General features: G+C 35.6%; 1 protein-coding gene across 10 annotated transcripts in view; it reads left to right on the top strand.

Moving 5' to 3' along the window:
* Nucleotides 1-19,436, top strand: part of RALGAPB (Ral GTPase activating protein non-catalytic subunit beta) — a 101,263-nt gene that overhangs the window by 20,352 nt on the left and 61,475 nt on the right. For 9 of the 10 annotated variants that reach the window (XM_079126194.1, XM_079126191.1, XM_079126200.1 and 6 more), the window contains 6 exons: nt 3,500-3,663; nt 5,287-5,473; nt 8,741-8,872; nt 15,762-15,940; nt 17,194-17,342; nt 17,473-17,689. In XM_079126194.1, the coding sequence (XP_078982320.1) occupies nt 3,500-3,663; nt 5,287-5,473; nt 8,741-8,872; nt 15,762-15,940; nt 17,194-17,342; nt 17,473-17,689 (1,028 nt within the window). Of the gene's footprint in view, nt 1-3,467; nt 3,664-5,286; nt 5,474-8,740; nt 8,873-15,761; nt 15,941-17,193; nt 17,343-17,472; nt 17,690-19,436 lie in introns of all 10 variants that reach the window. The other variant, XM_079126192.1, reaches the window with a different exon arrangement.

Here is a 19,436-nt window from a genome sequence, read left to right on the forward strand (position 1 = left end):
TGAATTTATGTGGTACTTCCTGTATTACTCTTGTACCTAAATGTTTTATCCTTTAAAATGTGTGTCACCTTTTCCCATCTAAGCAGCTTGAGAGCAGAAACTGAGTTACCTATATTTGGGTGTTCCTACTGTACCAGATGCAGTACTAGTACTATACGAGGTGTGTATTAAATGTTTGTTCAAATGGAGATAATAACAAGAAATGTCTCACAGTAATTTGCAAGTTGTAGGTAAGTAGGTTCTTTTGAAATGGTAGAGCTTTAATTTTTCTTATCGCCCTATTTAGAAGACTAATTTATTAAGTTTTTTCTTTGTGTATGGGATGGTCTCATGAGTAGTATTGGCACTGTTTCTCTTTCTTTGCACCCTTACCATTTCTCAGTGCTCAGTTAATTTGTACCGTTGGGAAAAAACAAAACCAAACCAAAACTAATGGTGTTTGAGTTAATTGTACTTTGTGTTTACTTTTCTTTTGAGAAACATGACTACCTTATTAATTGTTTTACTCTTTGGTAATTGTTTTCTCGAAAGTGTATATGCATAAGATCAATAAATTCTGAAAAGGCACTGAACTGAGTTAAGAGTTCTGGCCAATAAAGTTATATAAAGATTAGCTGAATATTTTATAATGTTAAATATTGGGAGTTGTGATCTAATTATTAGAAGTGTCAGTTTTTAAAAAAAATTCAGAGCAAATTTGTCATTTAACTTTACTTGTTTTTATGTAAACAGACTCTCAAAATAGGGGAAATTACCTTACTGTTTTATTAGAAATCAAGTCAGAAAAGATGTACCGTTTCTCTTTTGTCCTTTAGTTTGTTTTTCAAAATTGAGTGTAAAGTAAATCATCTTTAAAATTGATGAGGATTTTAATAGCTCATGTGTACTGTGTTTTAAAAAATGTAAGGATATTCTAAAGCAGTGGTCAGCAAACTTAGAGCCAGATAGTAAATACCTTCAACTTTGCAGGCCATGTGGTGTTGGAGCTGCTTAACCTTCCTGGTGCAGCAGGAAAGCAGCCATATATGTAAACAAAGGAGCATGGCTCCATTCCAGTAAATCTTTTAAAAGTACATGGTAGGCCAAATTAACCTATTGGCCATAGTTTACTGGCCCCTGTTCTAAAGCAGTTTTTCTTCTTAAAAAATATTTATTTATTTATTTATTTATTTCTAGATGGACACAATATCTTGTTTCATTTATTTATTTTTATGTGGTGCTGAGGATCTAACCCAGTGCCTCACACTGCCAGGCAAGTGTTCCACCACTGAGCCACAACCCCAGCCCTTAAGCAGTTTTTGTTAATATCACAAGTTGCTTTTAAGAATATTGGAGGAGTGCTGATGATATAGCCCATCTCGTAGAGTGCTTGCCTAGCATGCACAAGGCCTGGGTTCGAATCCCCAGGACTGTGGGATTGTGGGGAAGAAAACAAAAAACAAACAAACAGAATATTGGAGGAAAGAAAAATCTCTGGTGTTTAGACTTTCTGCTCACTTTTATGTAAAAATTACTTTGTTTCTCCTAGCTTTAGGAACTTGGATCCTGCTCCTAGATTTAGGCCTTTTGAATGAAACTAACATACAGAGGAGCATTTGTTTCCTTTCCTGCTACTGGGCAGGTACCTGGCAATAGTGAATAAGTCTCATTACCATTAGAGGCAAGCAGTGTGTTATTGCTAGCTTGGAAGAATGTCACCCCAGGACCACTAGTGGTATTTTTATTTCTTATTCTGTGTTTCCTCTTTTATGACTAGATAAGGTTTGAGGCTATTATGGTGGGGTTTTTGTTGTTGTTGTTTTGTTTTGTTTTGTTTTGGTCCTGGGGGGTTGAACCCAGGGGTTCTTTACCACTGAACTTCATCCTAGCCCTTTTTCTTTACTTTGAGACAGGGTCTCACTAAATTGCCGTGGTTAGCCTTGATCTCAGCCTCCTAGTCTCTGGGATTACAGGTGTGGGCCACTATGCCTAGCTTACTTTGTAATATTTTGTTCTTCTTCAAGCAAGCCATTGCAACAGAGATGAACTTGAGCCTCATGAATTTATTTATTTTTTTAAACAAAAAGAGCCTCATGAATTTAAATGGACTGGATTTACCTCCAGCTGAATGTGTGATATTTCCCTGCTTTTGGGGGCTCTTGGCATTTCCTACATGATTGTCTTTTCATTTTACTTCAGGTTTTTTTGGAGGGGTGTATTGGGGATTGAACTCAGGGGCACTTGACCACTGAGCCACATTCCCAGCCCTATTTTGTATATTTTATTTAGATACAGGGTCTCACTGAGTTGCTTAGTGCCTCACTATTGCTGAGAGTGGCTTTGAACTCATGAGCCTCCTGCCTCAGTTTCCTGAGTTGCTTGGATTACAGGCATGCACCACTGTGCCCCAGCTAGGTTTGTTTTTTCAAGAGAAATTTTAGTGGTGTCATTTGATTGCAATATAACTCCAGGGTAAGTGTCTGGTTTGCTGGGTAATAGTCTGAAATCTGGAATTCTCTATTCTTTTGGGGTGGGAGTTCTAGGGGTACTCATATTTTTTGAGGGGTGTTGTTTCTTGAGGAGACTCTGAAATTTCCTACCCTGAATCAGGCATATTTCTGCCAGTTCTTTGTGACAAATCACAATATATAGAAACTTGGCTTCAAGATTTTTTTTTTGTTGTTAGTAAGATTTTAGATCCTGTCTATGGATCCCAATGAGAAATCTGGAGGTCAGCTCACTATTTGTTAATACAGTTTTTTCCCTCCTATTCCCAAAATTCTAAGGTGATTCACCTTGGAAGAAGGGGTAAGGGACTGGGGTTTGGGTTTTTATCTTCCTCCTTAATCCTAGACATAATACTTTGATTTATTTTATAGATCAATCTCCTTCCCTTGGAAAAAATGTAGTCATGCAGACCAAGGAGAATTTTAAAACTGTTACTCTAGAGTATCTTGGAAACCTATAGAGCTGCCATATTTGTTATTGGAGTAGGTACTCAACTGTGAGGCAATACTTATAATATACCTCACCAATTTTGGACATTCCAGTGGGCCTTCCAGGCTCTTCCCTAACAGACATTAGTATTAGAGGGACTGTGAGCACTGTAGATCACATGCAGAATCCTTGTGAGTGTGTGTTTTAATTTAAAAGAAAGCACAGTGGCCTTTCTGCTTTAGTGTAAGCAGCAAGAGTAGCTGTGGGTATTCACTTATTCAGCAGAAATTTAATTGAATGCCTGCTATTATGTACCAGGCACATTTTAGGCATAGAAAATCCAGAGGTGAGGTTTGCATTCCTATCTCTTGGAAGCTTTCTAAGTTCTCAGGGAGTGATAGGTTGAGATCCCAGAGTGCTGAACTGTGTAATAGGGAAGAAGTAGCTTTAAACCAAGGAGGGTATGCCTCATTGTCTGCTGATGCTTCATTGGACTATTACTTGCTGCATCTGTAAGCTTCCTGTTCTTCAGCTATTGCTGTCTCTTCCAGGCTTGTCAGTGATGTCTGTCTGTCTTCTTCAGACAGGAACATGGCTCCAGTCAGAACCGACTATGTTTACAGGTCCTGAGAGCCATTCAGAAACTGGCCCGTGAATCATCCATTATGGCCCGAGAAACCTGGGAAGTCTTACTGTTGTTTCTTCTGCAGATTAATGACATACTTCTGGCCCCACCAACTGTTCAAGGTTTGTTTATTTTTTTCTTATTTATTTATGAGCTCCAAATGTAATTCACATTTAAACTCAATGAGTGATAGACTCATTGGAGATTAAAATTTTGGTGTGAGAGTTAACAAACCATGATTAACTGTTCCTAGAATGGAAACCTTGAAAGGTACAGTATAGCTAATGAAGTTATTTTACCTTCAGTGATAATTTTGTTCATAAAAGGAAGAACTCAGTGAATTTGGCATATTTGGGAAGACTAGAACAGTAACTTATTTAGTGTTAGGACAGGTCCTCTATAGGAGACAATGAACTAATTAAATTAGAGCCTATAGATAATGTACCTGATGGCAAAGTAGTATCAAAGTAGACTCTGAAAACTTCATAGTGACAGAAGATATTTTGTCCAGCAAATAAAATTTCCAGTCTTAAGGGTTCTATGTGAAAACGTGACAGTATGCCACTTATTAGTTAGCCATTAAAAAACCTCCCATTTTATAAAGCTTCAGAGTGTCTTTCAGAAACCCTGTTTTGTAGGCTAAAGCACAGTGTACACAAACTATAAGTTGATGTTCTAGTTCTAGGCCCTTTTAGCTTATTTATCTGTATACTTTCTCCACTAACATGCATAAATTTTTTTTGTTGTCATATAGATGTAGTATCCAAGGAAATGTCTAAAAGGAGTCATGGAATTTTAATGTGGGAAGGGACTCCAGGATAGGAATACCCTGTCTGGTATGGACAGTAGCTGTCTAGTCATTGATTTATTGGCTCTCTGCTACTCACTCCCTCTGCCCATGATCTCAACAGCATGAGACAGACAATTCATCCCCTTCTTGGGCTTTTTGTTGTTGGAACTTTAGTTTTGTTCTTTTGAAATATGCATCTTTATTATTTCCTATACTAGTACCAACTTTGTCTTTTGGAGCTATGCAGAGTAAAGTCCACGTGGTTGTTCTTTTTGGTTCCAGGACTCAGAACAGAAAAACAGCTCTGTTTTCATGGTTAAGGTTCTGTACTATCTAGTCCCAGTTGTTTTGCTTCTTCTTTGTCTCTTTCTCCCTTAAAGGGTAGCTTTCAGACACCTGGGAACATCATATGGCAGTCTTTGGAGTTAGGAAGACCTGTGTATTTGTTTTGATTCCTTTTCTTATTGGCTGCATGAACTTGGACAAATTACTTAAACTTCCTGAACCCAAGTTTTCTCATCTTCAAAATGGGTATGGTTAATAATTGGTAATAGGTATTATGAATACTTTCTCTGCAGAAATAATGTGAGGATTATGTCAGGTCTTGAGTATGGATTACTTGGCACAGAAATTCACTTCTAGTAGTCACTCATTGTAAGCACTCCTTCTTTCTATTCTCCTTTGTGTGCCTGTATTCCTCTTGCTGGAGGATTAAGATTTTCAGTAAAAACTAGCAGGGCAATTTGAAAACACTTAGAGTAATTTGTTGATGTTACCTATGATTTCCTTTATAGGCACTCCCAAGAGTTGCTTCTTATTTTTACTATTAAATAGTTATTTGTAAGTTAATACTTAATATTGCAGTTATTTTAGATTAGTCTTCTCAAATCCATCAATTAAGTATTTTGCTGTAAAAATAAGTGTGCCAAAGATATGTTCTCTTTTTGTTGGTCAGGTGGCATTGCTGAGAATCTAGCAGAGAAGTTGATTGGTGTTCTCTTTGAAGTTTGGTTACTAGCTTGCACTCGATGTTTTCCAACACCTCCTTACTGGAAAACAGCCAAGGAGATGGTGGCTAATTGGAGGCACCACCCAGCAGTGGTGGAGCAGTGGAGCAAGGTCATCTGTGCACTCACTTCCAGGTATGTCACTGTCTTCCTTCATCTGTCTGTCCTTCTCCCTGCTTCTCTTTCTGGGATTCATGGAATATACTTTAAAAAGTCTGGATCTGGGGGTTGGGGATATACCTCAGTTGGTAGGGTGCTTGCCTCGCAAGCACAAGGCCCTGGGTTGAAATCCCCAGCGCTGTGCCAAAAAAAAAAAAAAAAGTCTGGATCTGTTATTATACTTGAGATATAAATTTGAGCTGCTTATAAAAAAAAACTGTAACAGTTTGGCTAGTGTATGCCTAATCTAAAAAGTCGGAATAATCAAGTATTTTTGAGAACCAGATAAATTCTGTTCCCCGTTGTTCTCTTTCACCAGTCATGTGCTTTATATGTTTTCTTGGTATTGGGTGGTGAACCCATGGGTACTTTACCACTGAGCTACATCCCTAACCCTTTTTATTTTTTACTTTGAGACAGGATCTCCCTAAGTTGCTTAGGATCTTACTATGTTGCTGAGGTTGACCTTGAATTTGTGATCCTTCTGCCTCAGTGTCCTGACCAAATTGTGCTATTAAGTCTGATTATTAAAATATGCATGATCATAATTTTAAAGAAAAAAACTGTAGAAAAACATAACAGAAGGGTTTGCCAAAAATCCTACTGAATATAAATATATATGTATATATTTAGTTATATGTTGTTTTACAGAAATAGGACCAAACTGTACATGCTGCTTTATAACCAAAGTAGACAGTTTTTTATGATAATAATTTCACCTTTCTATCATTTATAAATATTACTATCACTATTCTGTGAATAAACTTTTATTTCATCTTTTCAGCCTTTTTTTCATTTCAAGTATATATATTTTAATATATAATTTTAGAAGATGAGGGTTCTTTTAAAAATATAACTATAATACCATTATCATACCTTAAAAAGTTGATAGTTCTTTAATATCAGATAGCCATTGTTGCAGTTTTGCTGTACATTTTTTTTTCTTTATATAGTCAATTCCATTAAATCAGAACACAAAATTCAGACATTGCCTTTAGTTGACATGTTTCTTTTTCTTTTGTTTTTTTGCGGGGAGGTACTGGGATTGAACTCAGGGGCACTGGACCACTGAGCCACATCCCCAGCCCTGTTTTGTATTTTATTTAGAGACAGGGTCTCACTGAGTTGCTTAGTGCCTCACAGTTGCTGAGGCAGCTTTGAACTTGAGATCCTCCTGCCTCAACTTCCTGAACCGCTGGGATTACAGGTGTGTGCCACCACCATGCCCAGCTAATTGACATGTTTCTTAAATTTTAAACTGTAGGTTCTCATTCATTTTTATTTCTTTGCAATTTTTTATTCTTATTTTATGATATGGGTGATTGAACCCAGATGAACTTTACCTCTGGTATACACGCCCAGCCTTATTTGTTTGTTTGTTTGTTTATTTATTTATTTTTCCTTTTTATTTTTACTTCAAGACAGGGTCTTGCTAAGTTGCTAAGGCCTTGAACTTGAGATTTGCCTGCCTCAGCCTTCTGAGTCACTGGGATTATAGGTGTGCACCACCATACCTGGCTCTTCCCAGTTTTTTTAATTGAAGAAACTGGGTTGTTTGTCTCATTGAGTGTTTCACATTCTAGATTTTTCCAGTTATGTTGTCATCATGTTAATTAACATGCTTCCCTTCTCCTGTGTTTCTTGTAAACTGGTAAATCTAGAGACTTGATCTGATTTAGTTTGAGGGGGCAAGAGAAGGGGATGATGGGAACAGATTACTTTGTAGGTGGTGTTAAGAATCAGAAGGCAGACTGGTCTTTCTCTGATATAATTAAACATGTATCTCTGATATTCTCTGATATAATTAAACATTATATCTTTATCACTGTTTAAATTAAAACACAAGATGAAGTTTTGGAATATTCTGTGGATTCTGGTATATCATGGTGAATGTCAATATTGTGAATCTTCATTTAAATAATGATTTAAATGAAGATTAAATCATTTTGCTTATAAAAGCAATATGTACTTATGACAGAAAATTTATAAAATGTAGGGGGAAATATCCATCATTTAAAGATAACCATTACTGTTTTAATGTATTTTTTTCCATTTAATTTTTTTTAATCAGTATTGTTCTATAGTATTATCTGCTTTTTTCATTTAATGTTGGATTCTTGTCACTCTACTTACATGTGCTTTTTTATTCTTAAATAATTGAGATCGCACTTTAATGACTGTAGTCTTCCATCATATAATTGGAATTATAATTAATGTAATAATTCCCATTTTGAGAAGTGTTTCATTATTTTATTTTAGAAATATTATTGATATGAATACTTCATACAGTTTTTATGTGTATTCTGATTATTTTATTAAACTATAATCTCTAGATATAGAATAATTGAATCTTAAGGCTTTGAACAGTTCTAATTTATTTAGAATTTTACTATTAAATCAAATAGGAGTTGTTGAATTGAGTGACTTTGATGGTATAATTAGAATAAAAGTGTGCCATATTCTAAACTTCTAAATAATGAGATGCTAAACTTCTTGTAAAGTTGTTATTATGAATTATAGCTTAGTTGTATTGAAGAATTTACAGTGGGTTGGATATTTCAAAAATAATTTAAATAATTTGTACTATAATTTGCCTTACATAATTAATTCTATAATTATAAATGTAATTATACACTATATAAATAACTACATAATTTATTACTTATAAATAATATGTAATATAAATAGTAACAAATTAAAAATTTAAAAAAATATGTATTTTTGGTACTGAGAATTGAACCCATGGCACTCTACCACTGCTGCCCTCTACCCAGGGCAACATCCTCATCCCTTTTTATTTTGAGACAGAGTCTCACTACGTTGCAGACCTTGAACTTGCTATACTCCTGCCTTAGCCTCCCAAGAAGCTGAAATTTCAGGTGTGCACCACCATATCTGGCAATTTGAAGATTTTAAATAAAAGTTTTAAAAATCTTTTTAAAAACTGGAAATCCCTTCCAGTTTGTACGTTTTTTTTTTTTTTTAACTTTTGTTTGTTTGTTTATTTATATGTGGTGCTGAGAATTGTACCCAGTGCCTCACACGTGCTAGGCAAGCACTCTACCACTGAGCCACAACCCCAGCCCCCGGTTTGTCCATTTTATAAATGAGTTTTCATATATATCATTCAGTTAGATACAGTGTGTATGTTTCATTTATTTTCTCTTACCATATTCCCATGCTTGAATGTATTTTTCATTCTGTTAAGAAATAGACTTAGTGAAGTGGCTTTTTTTTTTCTAGATTGCTACGCTTTACATATGGTCCTTCATTTCCTCCATTTAAAATTCCTGATGAAGATGCTAGTCTGATTCCTCCAGAAATGGATAATGAGTGTGTTGCACAGACATGGTTTCGATTTTTACATATGTTAAGGTATTGTTATTTTGTTATTTCATGTGCTCTTTACCCAGTGAGTGTCTTAGGGTAGGAACCTTGTCTCTCTCTCTCTCTCTCTCTCTCTCTCTCTCTCTCTCTCTTTTAATATTTTAGTTGTAGACAGACACAATACCTTTATTTATTTATTTTTATGTGTCTGGTGCTGAGGATCGAACCCAGTGCCTCACATGTGCTAGGCAAATGCTCTACCATTGAGCTACAACCCCAGTCCTGTTGTCACTCTCTTGTTGAAATTCAGAATATGGATGCTAAGCACAGTCTATCAAATGGAGCCACATTGGACAATAAGTACATCTGTATCATATGCCTCCTGTTCTTTTCATCCTGCTTTTTGGTTTACACTCTAGGAACTTGTTCCTATTCTTTTGCCCATTGCCACAGCCTGGGTGAGATATCTTTCCCATGACTCGGTCACATTCTGTAGGGACTGGAGACTCCCATACTCCTCTCTGTGACCAGCACTGCCTGGTCAGTCTGGCTCTGAGTGCCCTCCTCTAGTAGCCTTGTTTAAAATTTTTTTGTTTTTTCACTGAGCAGTATGCTTTAAACATTCACAGAAGACTATACCCCTACTTCCTGCTGTCCCTTTCTCTCTTATTTTTCAGTTCAGTTCCATCACTTCCTACCTATTCGTCTTTTTTACCCTCATTCATGTGTTCTGTGGAACTTTTACTGCATTATAAACTGTCTAATTAACTTAACTCATTTGGTCCCTTGTCTTGGACATGGAGCACCTGTAGAAACTTAGATTGAGGAATAAATATACCACTTACGGTAACTTTGAAATAATTATCATGTTTTCAGAAGTTTGTTTTTTGAGAAAAGTAATACATGGAATGATTAATTAGTGTTTGAAAAAATATGTATATATGAGAATATATGTAAAGGGTATATAAACTCAAGTTTATGATTACCAACCTATTTTAGTGCACCTGTGTTAATTTTTGAAATAGTCACAGAATTGAAAACTTGGGATTTTAAAACTTTTTCCTCTGTATCTCCTCTTTCTGGTTCGAGTATCTTCATTTTATCTTTTGTATATTTTTATACAAATTTTGTTACCTTTTTATTAAGTAGAAATGTGAACCATTTTCTGTCATTTCTTTCTGGTTTGTGGTTATTATTTATGTATTTTAGCTTTTAGTGATTTTGGATTTTGAATGTCTTTGCTTTGGTCATTTTCTGTCTTCTTTAAGATTAAATTTTTCTGAGTTCTTTTATCAGACAGATAATCTATAATTTTTTCTAATTTTGTTTCCTTTGTGGTACTAAGTTCATTTTATATACTAGGATGTGTCTTTAGGTTGCATTTTATTAACCATTATTGTTAATTAATAATAATGATTATTATCATTTATTCTGATACCAGATTCCCACTTTGAATTATTTCAAATTCATAGTATTTCCTGATATTGAGTAGACTTAATATCATTTTCTTTTTTCCCTTCTTATAATTTTTTGTATTCCTTCTTGTTTAACATTTCAGATGCACTTTAGAAGCCATTTGCCAAATTACAAAATACGTTAGGCCTTCTGTATCTGTGGGTTCCATCTCTATGGGTTCAAGTAGTCAGGGATTTTAAGTATTTGGGAAAAAAGAAAAAATTGTGTCTGTACTGAAAACCTGTAGACTTTTTTCTTGTCATTATTCCCTCGACAATATAGTGTACCAACTAATTATATAGCGTTCATATTGTATCAGGTATTATAAGTAATCTAGAGCTGATTTAAAGTCTATTGGAGGATGTGTATAGGTTATTGGCAGTTATTATGCATTTTATATATGAGACTTGAGCAACCACAGATTTTGGTATCCAGGTGGGGTCTTGGAACAAGTCCACAAGAGATAACAAGGGACTGGACAAGAAAACAGAAAACTCACATAGCCTTTCATGGTTTGGATTGTGTTCTATTAGGATAAGGAAAATGTTCTGCTTTAGCAAATGAGTGTGAAATTTTTCATATAGTTTTTGGGGTGGAGAGGCCATTGCTCACATAGTTGTTTAGGGACCTGGATCTCCAGAGGTTCTGCGTTTTTCAACATGTGACTGAATTAGTACCAAGCACCGTAAGCAACAGCTTATGTGTCTGAGTAGCAGGTGGGGGAAGAGAGAGCAACGAAAATTATGTGGGAAGTATTTATGAGCCAGGCCTTAAAATGATGTAAATCTCTACTACTTCTCTACCACTGGCCAGAATTCCGACACATACCACACTTTTTGCAAGAGAACATGGGAGGAAAGGGGAAAGTGGTGGACCACTAACCAGACTGTGCCAAAAACGAAAATTGTATTACTCCTTTATTTACATTTAGGAAAAGCTGTTATCCTCCCTCCACCCCAGTACTGGGGATTAAACCAAGTGGCACTCTACCATTGAACTGCATCCCCAGTCTTTTTTATTTTTTATTTTGAAACAAGGTCTTATTAAGTTGAGGAGTGTAGCTCAAACTCAAGATCCTCTTGTGTTTGTCTTCCAAGTAGTAGAGGCAAGTGCCACCACACCTGGCTTAATACCTTATTGTATTTAGTCTGCCTTTCTAACAGCATGCATTTTTTCTATTTTAGAATTCTTTGCGTGTGTGTGCATGCACACATGCGTGTGTCCTGGATATTAAACCTAGGGCTTTGCTCATGCATTCTACCTCTGAGCTACTATATCCCTGAACTCTTTTTAAAAATCTTACGTATCTTTCTTTTTCTTTTCCTCTTCTTCTTCTTTTTTTTTTAATGGTACTGGGGAATGAACTCTACCACAGATTACATCCCCAACCATTTTTATTTTTTTGTCCTGAGACAGGGTCTTGCCAAGTTGCTGAGGCTGGCCTCAAACTTGTGATTCTCCTACTTCAGCCTCCTGAGTCACTGGATTATAGGCTTTCACCACCATGACTGGTTAAAATGTAACATATCTTACAGAGGTGTTTTCATCATTATTCATAGGTATTTATTGCTGGTATGAAAAGCTAACCTTTTATGCTATTCTACCTTCTAGGTGACTATTGCTGCATAAAGAACATTTTTTACTTATTTTACTTTTGTATACTATATATGGACATTTAAAAGAGCTCTAAATATTTCACTGATTCTTCTGACATTTCTAAATAAAAGAGATACACATCTGCAAATAAGCATGTTTTCTAGTAAATAATCCTTGATGTGCTTTAGATGCAGTAAGACTTGAATTTGAGTTCAAATTCTACTGCTTGTGTGTGTGTGTGTGTGTGTTAACTTGGTTGAACAATTTAGTCTTTGTGACTTATTTTTAGTTGTAGATGGATACAGTACCTTTATTTTATTTATTTATTTTTATATGGTGCTGAGGATGGAACCCAGTGCCTTACACGTGCTAGGGAAGCCCTCCACCACAGAGCCACAACCCCAGCCTTCTGTTGCTTTTTAACCTATAAAATGGGAATAATATTAGTACCCATCTTGTTATAAGAATTGAGGAAGACAAAACATGCACACAGCGTAACACCTAGTAACATCGCAGGTGTTTGAAAAGTTGCTATTATTATGGTAATTATTCTGTGTATATTTTTTCCTGTATTTTTCAGAACTTCTAATACTGCTGAGCTGGGTGCAGTGGCACACGCCTGTAATCCAAGCAGCTTGGGTGGTTGGGATAGGAGGATTGCAAGTTTAAGACCAATCTCAGCAATTTAGTGAGGCTTAAGCAACTTAGGTCCTATCTCAAATAAAAAAACAAAAAAAGGACTGGAGTGGTAAAGTGTCCCTAGGTTAAGTCCCCATTACCTAAAAAATAAAATGGATTACTGTTGAATTAAAATATTGCTGTTTTGATACCTTCTTTTGTTCTGATTTTCATTGCAGTGCCTCTAATACAAGGAATTTTGAGTAGGGTGTTGATATTAGATTTTATTATGCCTCTGGTTTCTTACACATTTAAAATTTTTTCAAATGTAAATAAACTCAGGAATAGCATTGAATTTTTTCAAATCATATTTCGGAGTCCAGTTAAGCAGTTTCTCTTCTTTGACTTATTGATGTGATGTATCATTAATTAATATTAAAATGTTGAGTTCTCCTTCATTCTGAGAGGACAGTTCTTGGTTATGGCATGCTTTTTTAAAATGTCCTTCTGAATTGTCTCTAGTTCTATTTTTGATTAATCTATATTTTGGTAACTTAAAAAAAATAGGAAAACACTCTTTTATATTCAATTATATGAAAGTTATATGTTCCTTAAGAATTTGAAATAAATGACCATTAAAATTCTGGTCCTGCTATCTTTTCTTACAGAGAATTCTTTGACACTGTTCTCATTTCTTTATTCTTAATTGATCTCTCAGGCTTTATCTTTTTTCTTGAGCTTTGATATTTTAGTGAGAGTTCTTTTGGTTGAAAAGAATAGTAACCTTCTTAAACAAATGCTGATAAAAAAAAGAGGGGTTATTATGTTGTTATTGATAGAGAGATGTCACTGGGCTGTTTGAAGCAGTGGACAACTAGTCCTTATGTTGGGGAGGAATCAAGTCAGCCTTGGAGCAAGCTACTCCATTCTCCCCCCACCCCTTTTTCAGCGTTTTTGTTTCTCTTGCTTTTTTATATACTCTTCTCTCTCTTTGGCAGGATTCCCCCTGGGGTTCCTGTTTCCCTTGCCTTTGAGAAGTACTTGGAACCCATGGTAACTACCCCGTGGTGTAAATAGCTATGATACTGTGTGACTTTAGTTCTGGCTCCTTTGGTTCACTGGGGCTTTTCCTTTGCTCAGATTGGGTCAAATAATTTTTATTAATTAGGCTATACTGGCTGTAGGTCTCATCAGGATAGATGCCTTTTAGACAACTTTTTACCTCCCTGCTTAAATGAGTTGTGGGTGGATGGGAAGTAGATCTGTAAGGATTACTTAGAAGGGGCTCCTGTGGTCATTTGCAAATTTCCTGGGAAGAGGACTAAGTGTTAATAGGGAGATAGGCGTCAGAATTTTGTCTAGGATGGTAATGCTTTACTTTTCCCAGAAAACAACAAAAATGTGTCCCATTGATTTTCCTAGTACTGTTCTCACATGCTTGTTCTTTGACGTGTTTGTGCATGACCACCTGCCCTTCAGGTCCTACCTGGAGATTCTGTTTCAGTAAATTTAGGTGGAATCTGGATTTATAAATAGGCTCCCTAAATGCATCAAGTATGCAGGACATTGGTAACTGTAGGAATGCAGTTTGTTATCTGTTCCATATCTCTGTTACTCATTCTCATTTCATTTTATTTATTTTCTTGAATTTGACTGCAAATAAAATCATTTCTGGCTTACATATGGAAGAGTTGGTATAAGCCTTTCTCTTCCCAGTTTTCAGTATCTAATAGACATGAATTTAGCAGAGCTCTGCTGGACTGAGGTATAGTCTACTTCAATCGTTTCTGAACAGATGAACTATAAGCCACAGCAGGGAGTGCTGCTAGAGACTTCTCATCTCCTCTACCCCGCCACAATGGACTATGGTCTTGTGGATACAGTGTGCTAGCACTAGAAGCCCGTTCTTTATTTGTGCACATATATTCCTCTTGCCCCTTAGACTTACTTAAAATTAAGAGTCTTTTGGTGGTTGGGAAAAAAGGTTTAAAGGGGCAGAGAATGTATCAACCACTGATTTCTGCTTCTCAGATTAGTACTTTTGCCTTGTAGCTATTGGGAATTCTTCCTACCAGCTATAGATTATCAGTATTACTTTGAATCAGAAGGGCTTTTTAGTTGACAGCTAAGTAGAACATATTAGATGGAAATCTAAATTTGTTTTTGATACAAGGGATTGAGCCCAAGTGTGCGTAACCACTGAGCAGCATTCCCCATCCCTTTTTCATTTTTATTTAGAGATAGGGTCTTGCTAAGTTGCTTAGGGCTTTGCTAAGTTGTTGAGGCTGGCTTTAAACTTGTGTTCCTCCTGCCTCAGCCTCCTGAGCCACTGAGATTACAGGTGTGCATCACCACGCCAGGCTAATATTTTTAAAAATGTATTGTAATTGAGAATTTTTACATCTGTTTTCATCAGGGATATGGATCTGTAGTTTTCTATTTTGTTCTATCTTTGACTGATTTTTTTTTTTAGTCCAAAGACTTTGCAGTCATATGAGCTAATAACGTCTGGTTAGGTCGTTTGGGATTAGGGTTGTTTTTGTTTTTGTTTTTGTACCAGGGATTTAACACAGGGGCACTCAACCACTGAGCCCTTTTTATATTTTATTTAGAGACAGGGACTTGCTGAGGCTGACTTTGAACTTGTAATCTTCCTGAATCAGCCTCCTGAGCTGCTAGGGTTACAGGTGTGCACTACTGTGCTCAGCCTAAATTTGTTTTTTAATGGAGATACATGAAATTATTTTGTACTTAAAATATAATCAAGCCCAAAATCACTTTTTTTTTTTTTTTAACTCTGTGGCTTTAGTACATACACATAAACACAATTTAAAACTAACACTAATCTTGATTTTAAAAGTTGAAAATGCTGATATTAAAATTAAAATTTTTCCTTGAGGTTCTTGTTGACTTATTTATAGCTTTAATATTACATTGCTAAATTCCAAGGTAAATACTCTACCAACTGAGCTATCTCCCCAGCCCTCGCTAAATTCCAAACATTTTAGAAAAAATATTCATGTATATGCTTAAAAAATTAATATCTTTTTTAGTCTTTCATTCTATGAGTAGAGTGAATTCATATAAAAAAACTGCAGATCTTCTGTAGAGAAACATTCATGTTTGAATCTCTAGCCCATGAAATGGATCAGTCTTTCCCAATCCAAGAAATAGGTACAAATAGCCCTGCTCTTAAATTGGATTGCATGCATTTTATTGCTATAGAAATTTCTCACTGTATAATTAATTTTTCTCTCTTTTTTGATAGTAATCCCGTGGATTTGAGTAACCCAGCCATTATAAGCTCTACTCCCAAATTTCAGGAACAGTTCTTGAATGTGAGCGGAATGCCGCAAGAATTAAATCAGTATCCCTGCCTTAAACATCTGCCTCAAATATTTTTTCGTGCCATGCGTGGAATCAGCTGTCTTGTGGATGCATTCTTAGGTGAATTTTGTATATGTTGCTAGATGTTCAAAAGTTTTGTTTAGATAACTCTAGAGTCTAATCCTAGAAGCTATTATGGAAAGCCCAAAGGATTTGTTATTTGATGACAAATAACAAACTAGGAAAAATTATTTGCAGCAAATATAATAGCTAGAGGGTTATTATTGTCTTTATACAAATAGATCAAATAGTATGCTAAGGAAGAGACCTGGTAGATAAATGGACAAAGGATACAAATAAATGATTTGCAAAAGAGAAAAGTGTTTATTCTCACTAATTATTCAAGAAAATACATATTAAAATGCATACTAAATATCATTCTCATTATATATCATTAGAAACCAAATTATACCTAAGTTTATATCTTTTTTTTTTTTTTGGCAGTACTGGGAATTGAATCCAGGTCCTTACACATGGTAGGCAAGCAGTCTACCACTAAGCTACATTCCAAGCCCATGTTTAAAACTTTTATTTTTTTATTTTATTATTGTTACCCACTGTTTTAAAGTGATTTTCACATTTTATATATATGAAGTCAAGATTTTTTTCAACCCATTGAAAAGAAGTGTTAGTTAATAGCTGTTTTGTTCTATGTACTTGTGATTATATTACACGATAGTATTATAAAGTAGTTCTGATTAAGTTTAGCTGCAATGTAACACCAGAAATCCTAGTGGTTTAAACACAATAGTTTATTTTCATACATGTGAAATTGGGGATAGGCAGTACAGGGCTGCAGTAGTAGTTCTAGCACTGTTTGGGATTGAAGGCCCTTCTATCTGGTGGCTCTTTGTCCTTTGTGCACTGCCTGCTGGGCCATAACGGTTGAGTGAGTTCAACTCTATTGTCTAAGAATTAAGAAAGAAGGAGAGCCTATACCTGGTGTCCTTTTAAGGAGATTTCTTGGAAGACCTGCTGAACAATCGCCTACTTATCTATGGTTAGAACGTGGCCCCATCTAGCTGCAAGGGAAGCCTAAAAATGTAGTCATTTATTGTGGATAGCCCTGTCCAGCTAAATTGCCATTCTGTCATTCAGGAAGAAAGGATGAATGGATATTGGGAGGCAACTAGCAGTCTCAGCTACAGAGTGTCCCAAACCTTCACAAGTGTTATCTGCAGATATTTTGATCACATAGTTTTTGTTTGTTTAGTGCTAGCCTTTGAACCAATGGCTTCACACATGCTAGACAAGTGCTCTACCACTGGTTACATATTTTGAACTATGAAGAATAATTCCATTTTTTTTTAAAGGCATTTCTAGACCTCGCTCAGACAGTGCTCCTCCAACACCTGTGAATAGATTAAGCATGCCTCAAAGTACTGCTGTCAATACCACCCCACCACATAACCGGAGGCACCGAGCTGTTACTGTGAATAAGGCCACCATGAAGACAAGCACAGTAAGAACTTTCATCACCATTGTTATGTTATTTAAAGTTGGCTTTTTAATCTGCCATCCTTTTAAAAAAAGTCCTGCCATTTTCTCACACTTTTCATGGGTGTGGGTATATTCTTATGTTCTTCCGATAGGTCAGTACTGCTCATGCCTCGAAAGTCCAGCACCAGACATCCTCCACCTCTCCTCTGTCAAGTCCAAATCAGACTAGTTCAGAACCCCGGCCATTGCCTGCCCCTAGGAGACCAAAGGTTAACAGCATCTTGAATCTCTTTGGATCATGGTTATTTGATGCAGCATTTGTTCACTGTAAACTTCATAATGGGATAAACAGAGACAGCAGCATGACTGGTAAATATTGCTCAAGAAATACGTTATCATTTTTTTTCTTTTCCTTTTTTTTTTCTTTTTAATCTTTCCTACCTGCAAGATTAATATGTATCTTGAAAAGCACTCTGTTTCTGACCCAGCAGTATCTTGTACTTAACCCCTTCCAGCTGAAGTAACAGAAACTTTGGAAGTTTTCCCACTTGTCCTTTTTATGTATGTTCTGTAGGTTTGGCCTTTTGCCTGTTTCTTTTTTTAGACACACTTCAGGTTAGCCCCTTTTTTTTTGAATCAAATTCCTTTCAGTAGGTGACTTGGAAGTTCCCTTCATGTCAGCCAGGATAATAATATTTATGTAAAGAATTAAAAGATTTTGACTTGACATTTACTCACAGAAGTGTTTTCTTAGACTTTTGACAGCCATCCAATCATTATTATATGTAAATATCAGAAAATTTCTGCTTCACAATAGACTTTAACCACTCAGGTTTTAGTCTTGAGAACTTTCTTTCAAGTGTATGCTTTCAAAAAGAGTGATCTGCTTCATAATTTAAGACTGGTAGAGAATTAACAACCCTGATAATCTTCATTTAGATCTTATTATAGAAATTAAACTGTTTAGATAAAATCTAGTTTATTTTTGTCTTCTTACTTACCATTATACTTGGAAGTAGTGGCATAGGGTTCAGGATGAATGAGTGGGTTAGTGCAGAATATTTTGAATATTTATGATATGTCTTGTACAGTTGAGTTACAATAATGACTGGCATTTATTGAGCTGCTATTACTATCTGCCAACACTATTGTGTATGCATTCATAAGTGTATTTGTTGTTTGGTAAGAAAGCACTTTTCTGCTGGAGTTGGAAATGGATTGAGATTAAAAAAAGATGCCTAATTGCTTTAGTTTTTGCATCTCTAAGAAGAATGTTAATTCCAGGGATAAGACTAATATAATAGCTATAAGGGTTTCTGTTTTCTCTCAAAAATACATTCATATCTATTATGTGTCATCTGAAGATGAAGGTCTATGTCTGTGAATATTATATACACTTATGATTATTTTGGAGATTCTTAACAAATCTTTTAAATAATTTAGAAAAGTTTAAAGATTTTCAGGAATTAATTTGAGATTGTGTGAGTTGAGGGATTCCTTTGCTTAATTTATTTTGTTAAAATTCAGGCTTTGTATTCTATCATTTCCATATTATAATTTTATTTACAAGTTTGAAAGTAGTGTTTACTTATGGATAAATGTACTTACTTATGACTAAGTGAAAATCATTTAAATTTACTTTGAGTTATATTTGCTTTATGTTCATGTGCCTTATATTTTGAGTTTTTCAAACCATGTTTACTAATTTGTATGGTATTGTATAGAGTTAGTCAGTCATTGTAAAAACTTTTGTTGAGATGTAATTCTTACAATGTAATTTGGGATTAGAGCTGTTGACACTGAAATCCCTGAATGTAGCATGACTCAACCTGCTGTGTTGTTGGTGGGCTTGCTTAAAGGGAACTTCCAGAGCTTTCTATCTCTTGGGAGTTTGTAACAGCTTTGCTCACCCTCTTGTACCAAAAGATAGAACTCAGAATTCAATTCACATGTGAGCAAATTCTTTTAACTCTTAACATTTTCCCTGGCGGGAAAAGGATAGAAGCTCTTCTCCTCCTCACTGTTCAGAGATGATAAAGCTGTTACCTTACCCAGGAGATATGAGGTGTTCATATAGTTGGAGGGGTTATGGAGTGCCATTGGGTGCCAGTCTCCA

Source organism: Sciurus vulgaris (assembly GCF_902686455.1).
Source record: "Sciurus vulgaris genome assembly, chromosome: 2".
Classification (NCBI taxonomy): domain Eukaryota; kingdom Metazoa; phylum Chordata; class Mammalia; order Rodentia; family Sciuridae; genus Sciurus; species Sciurus vulgaris.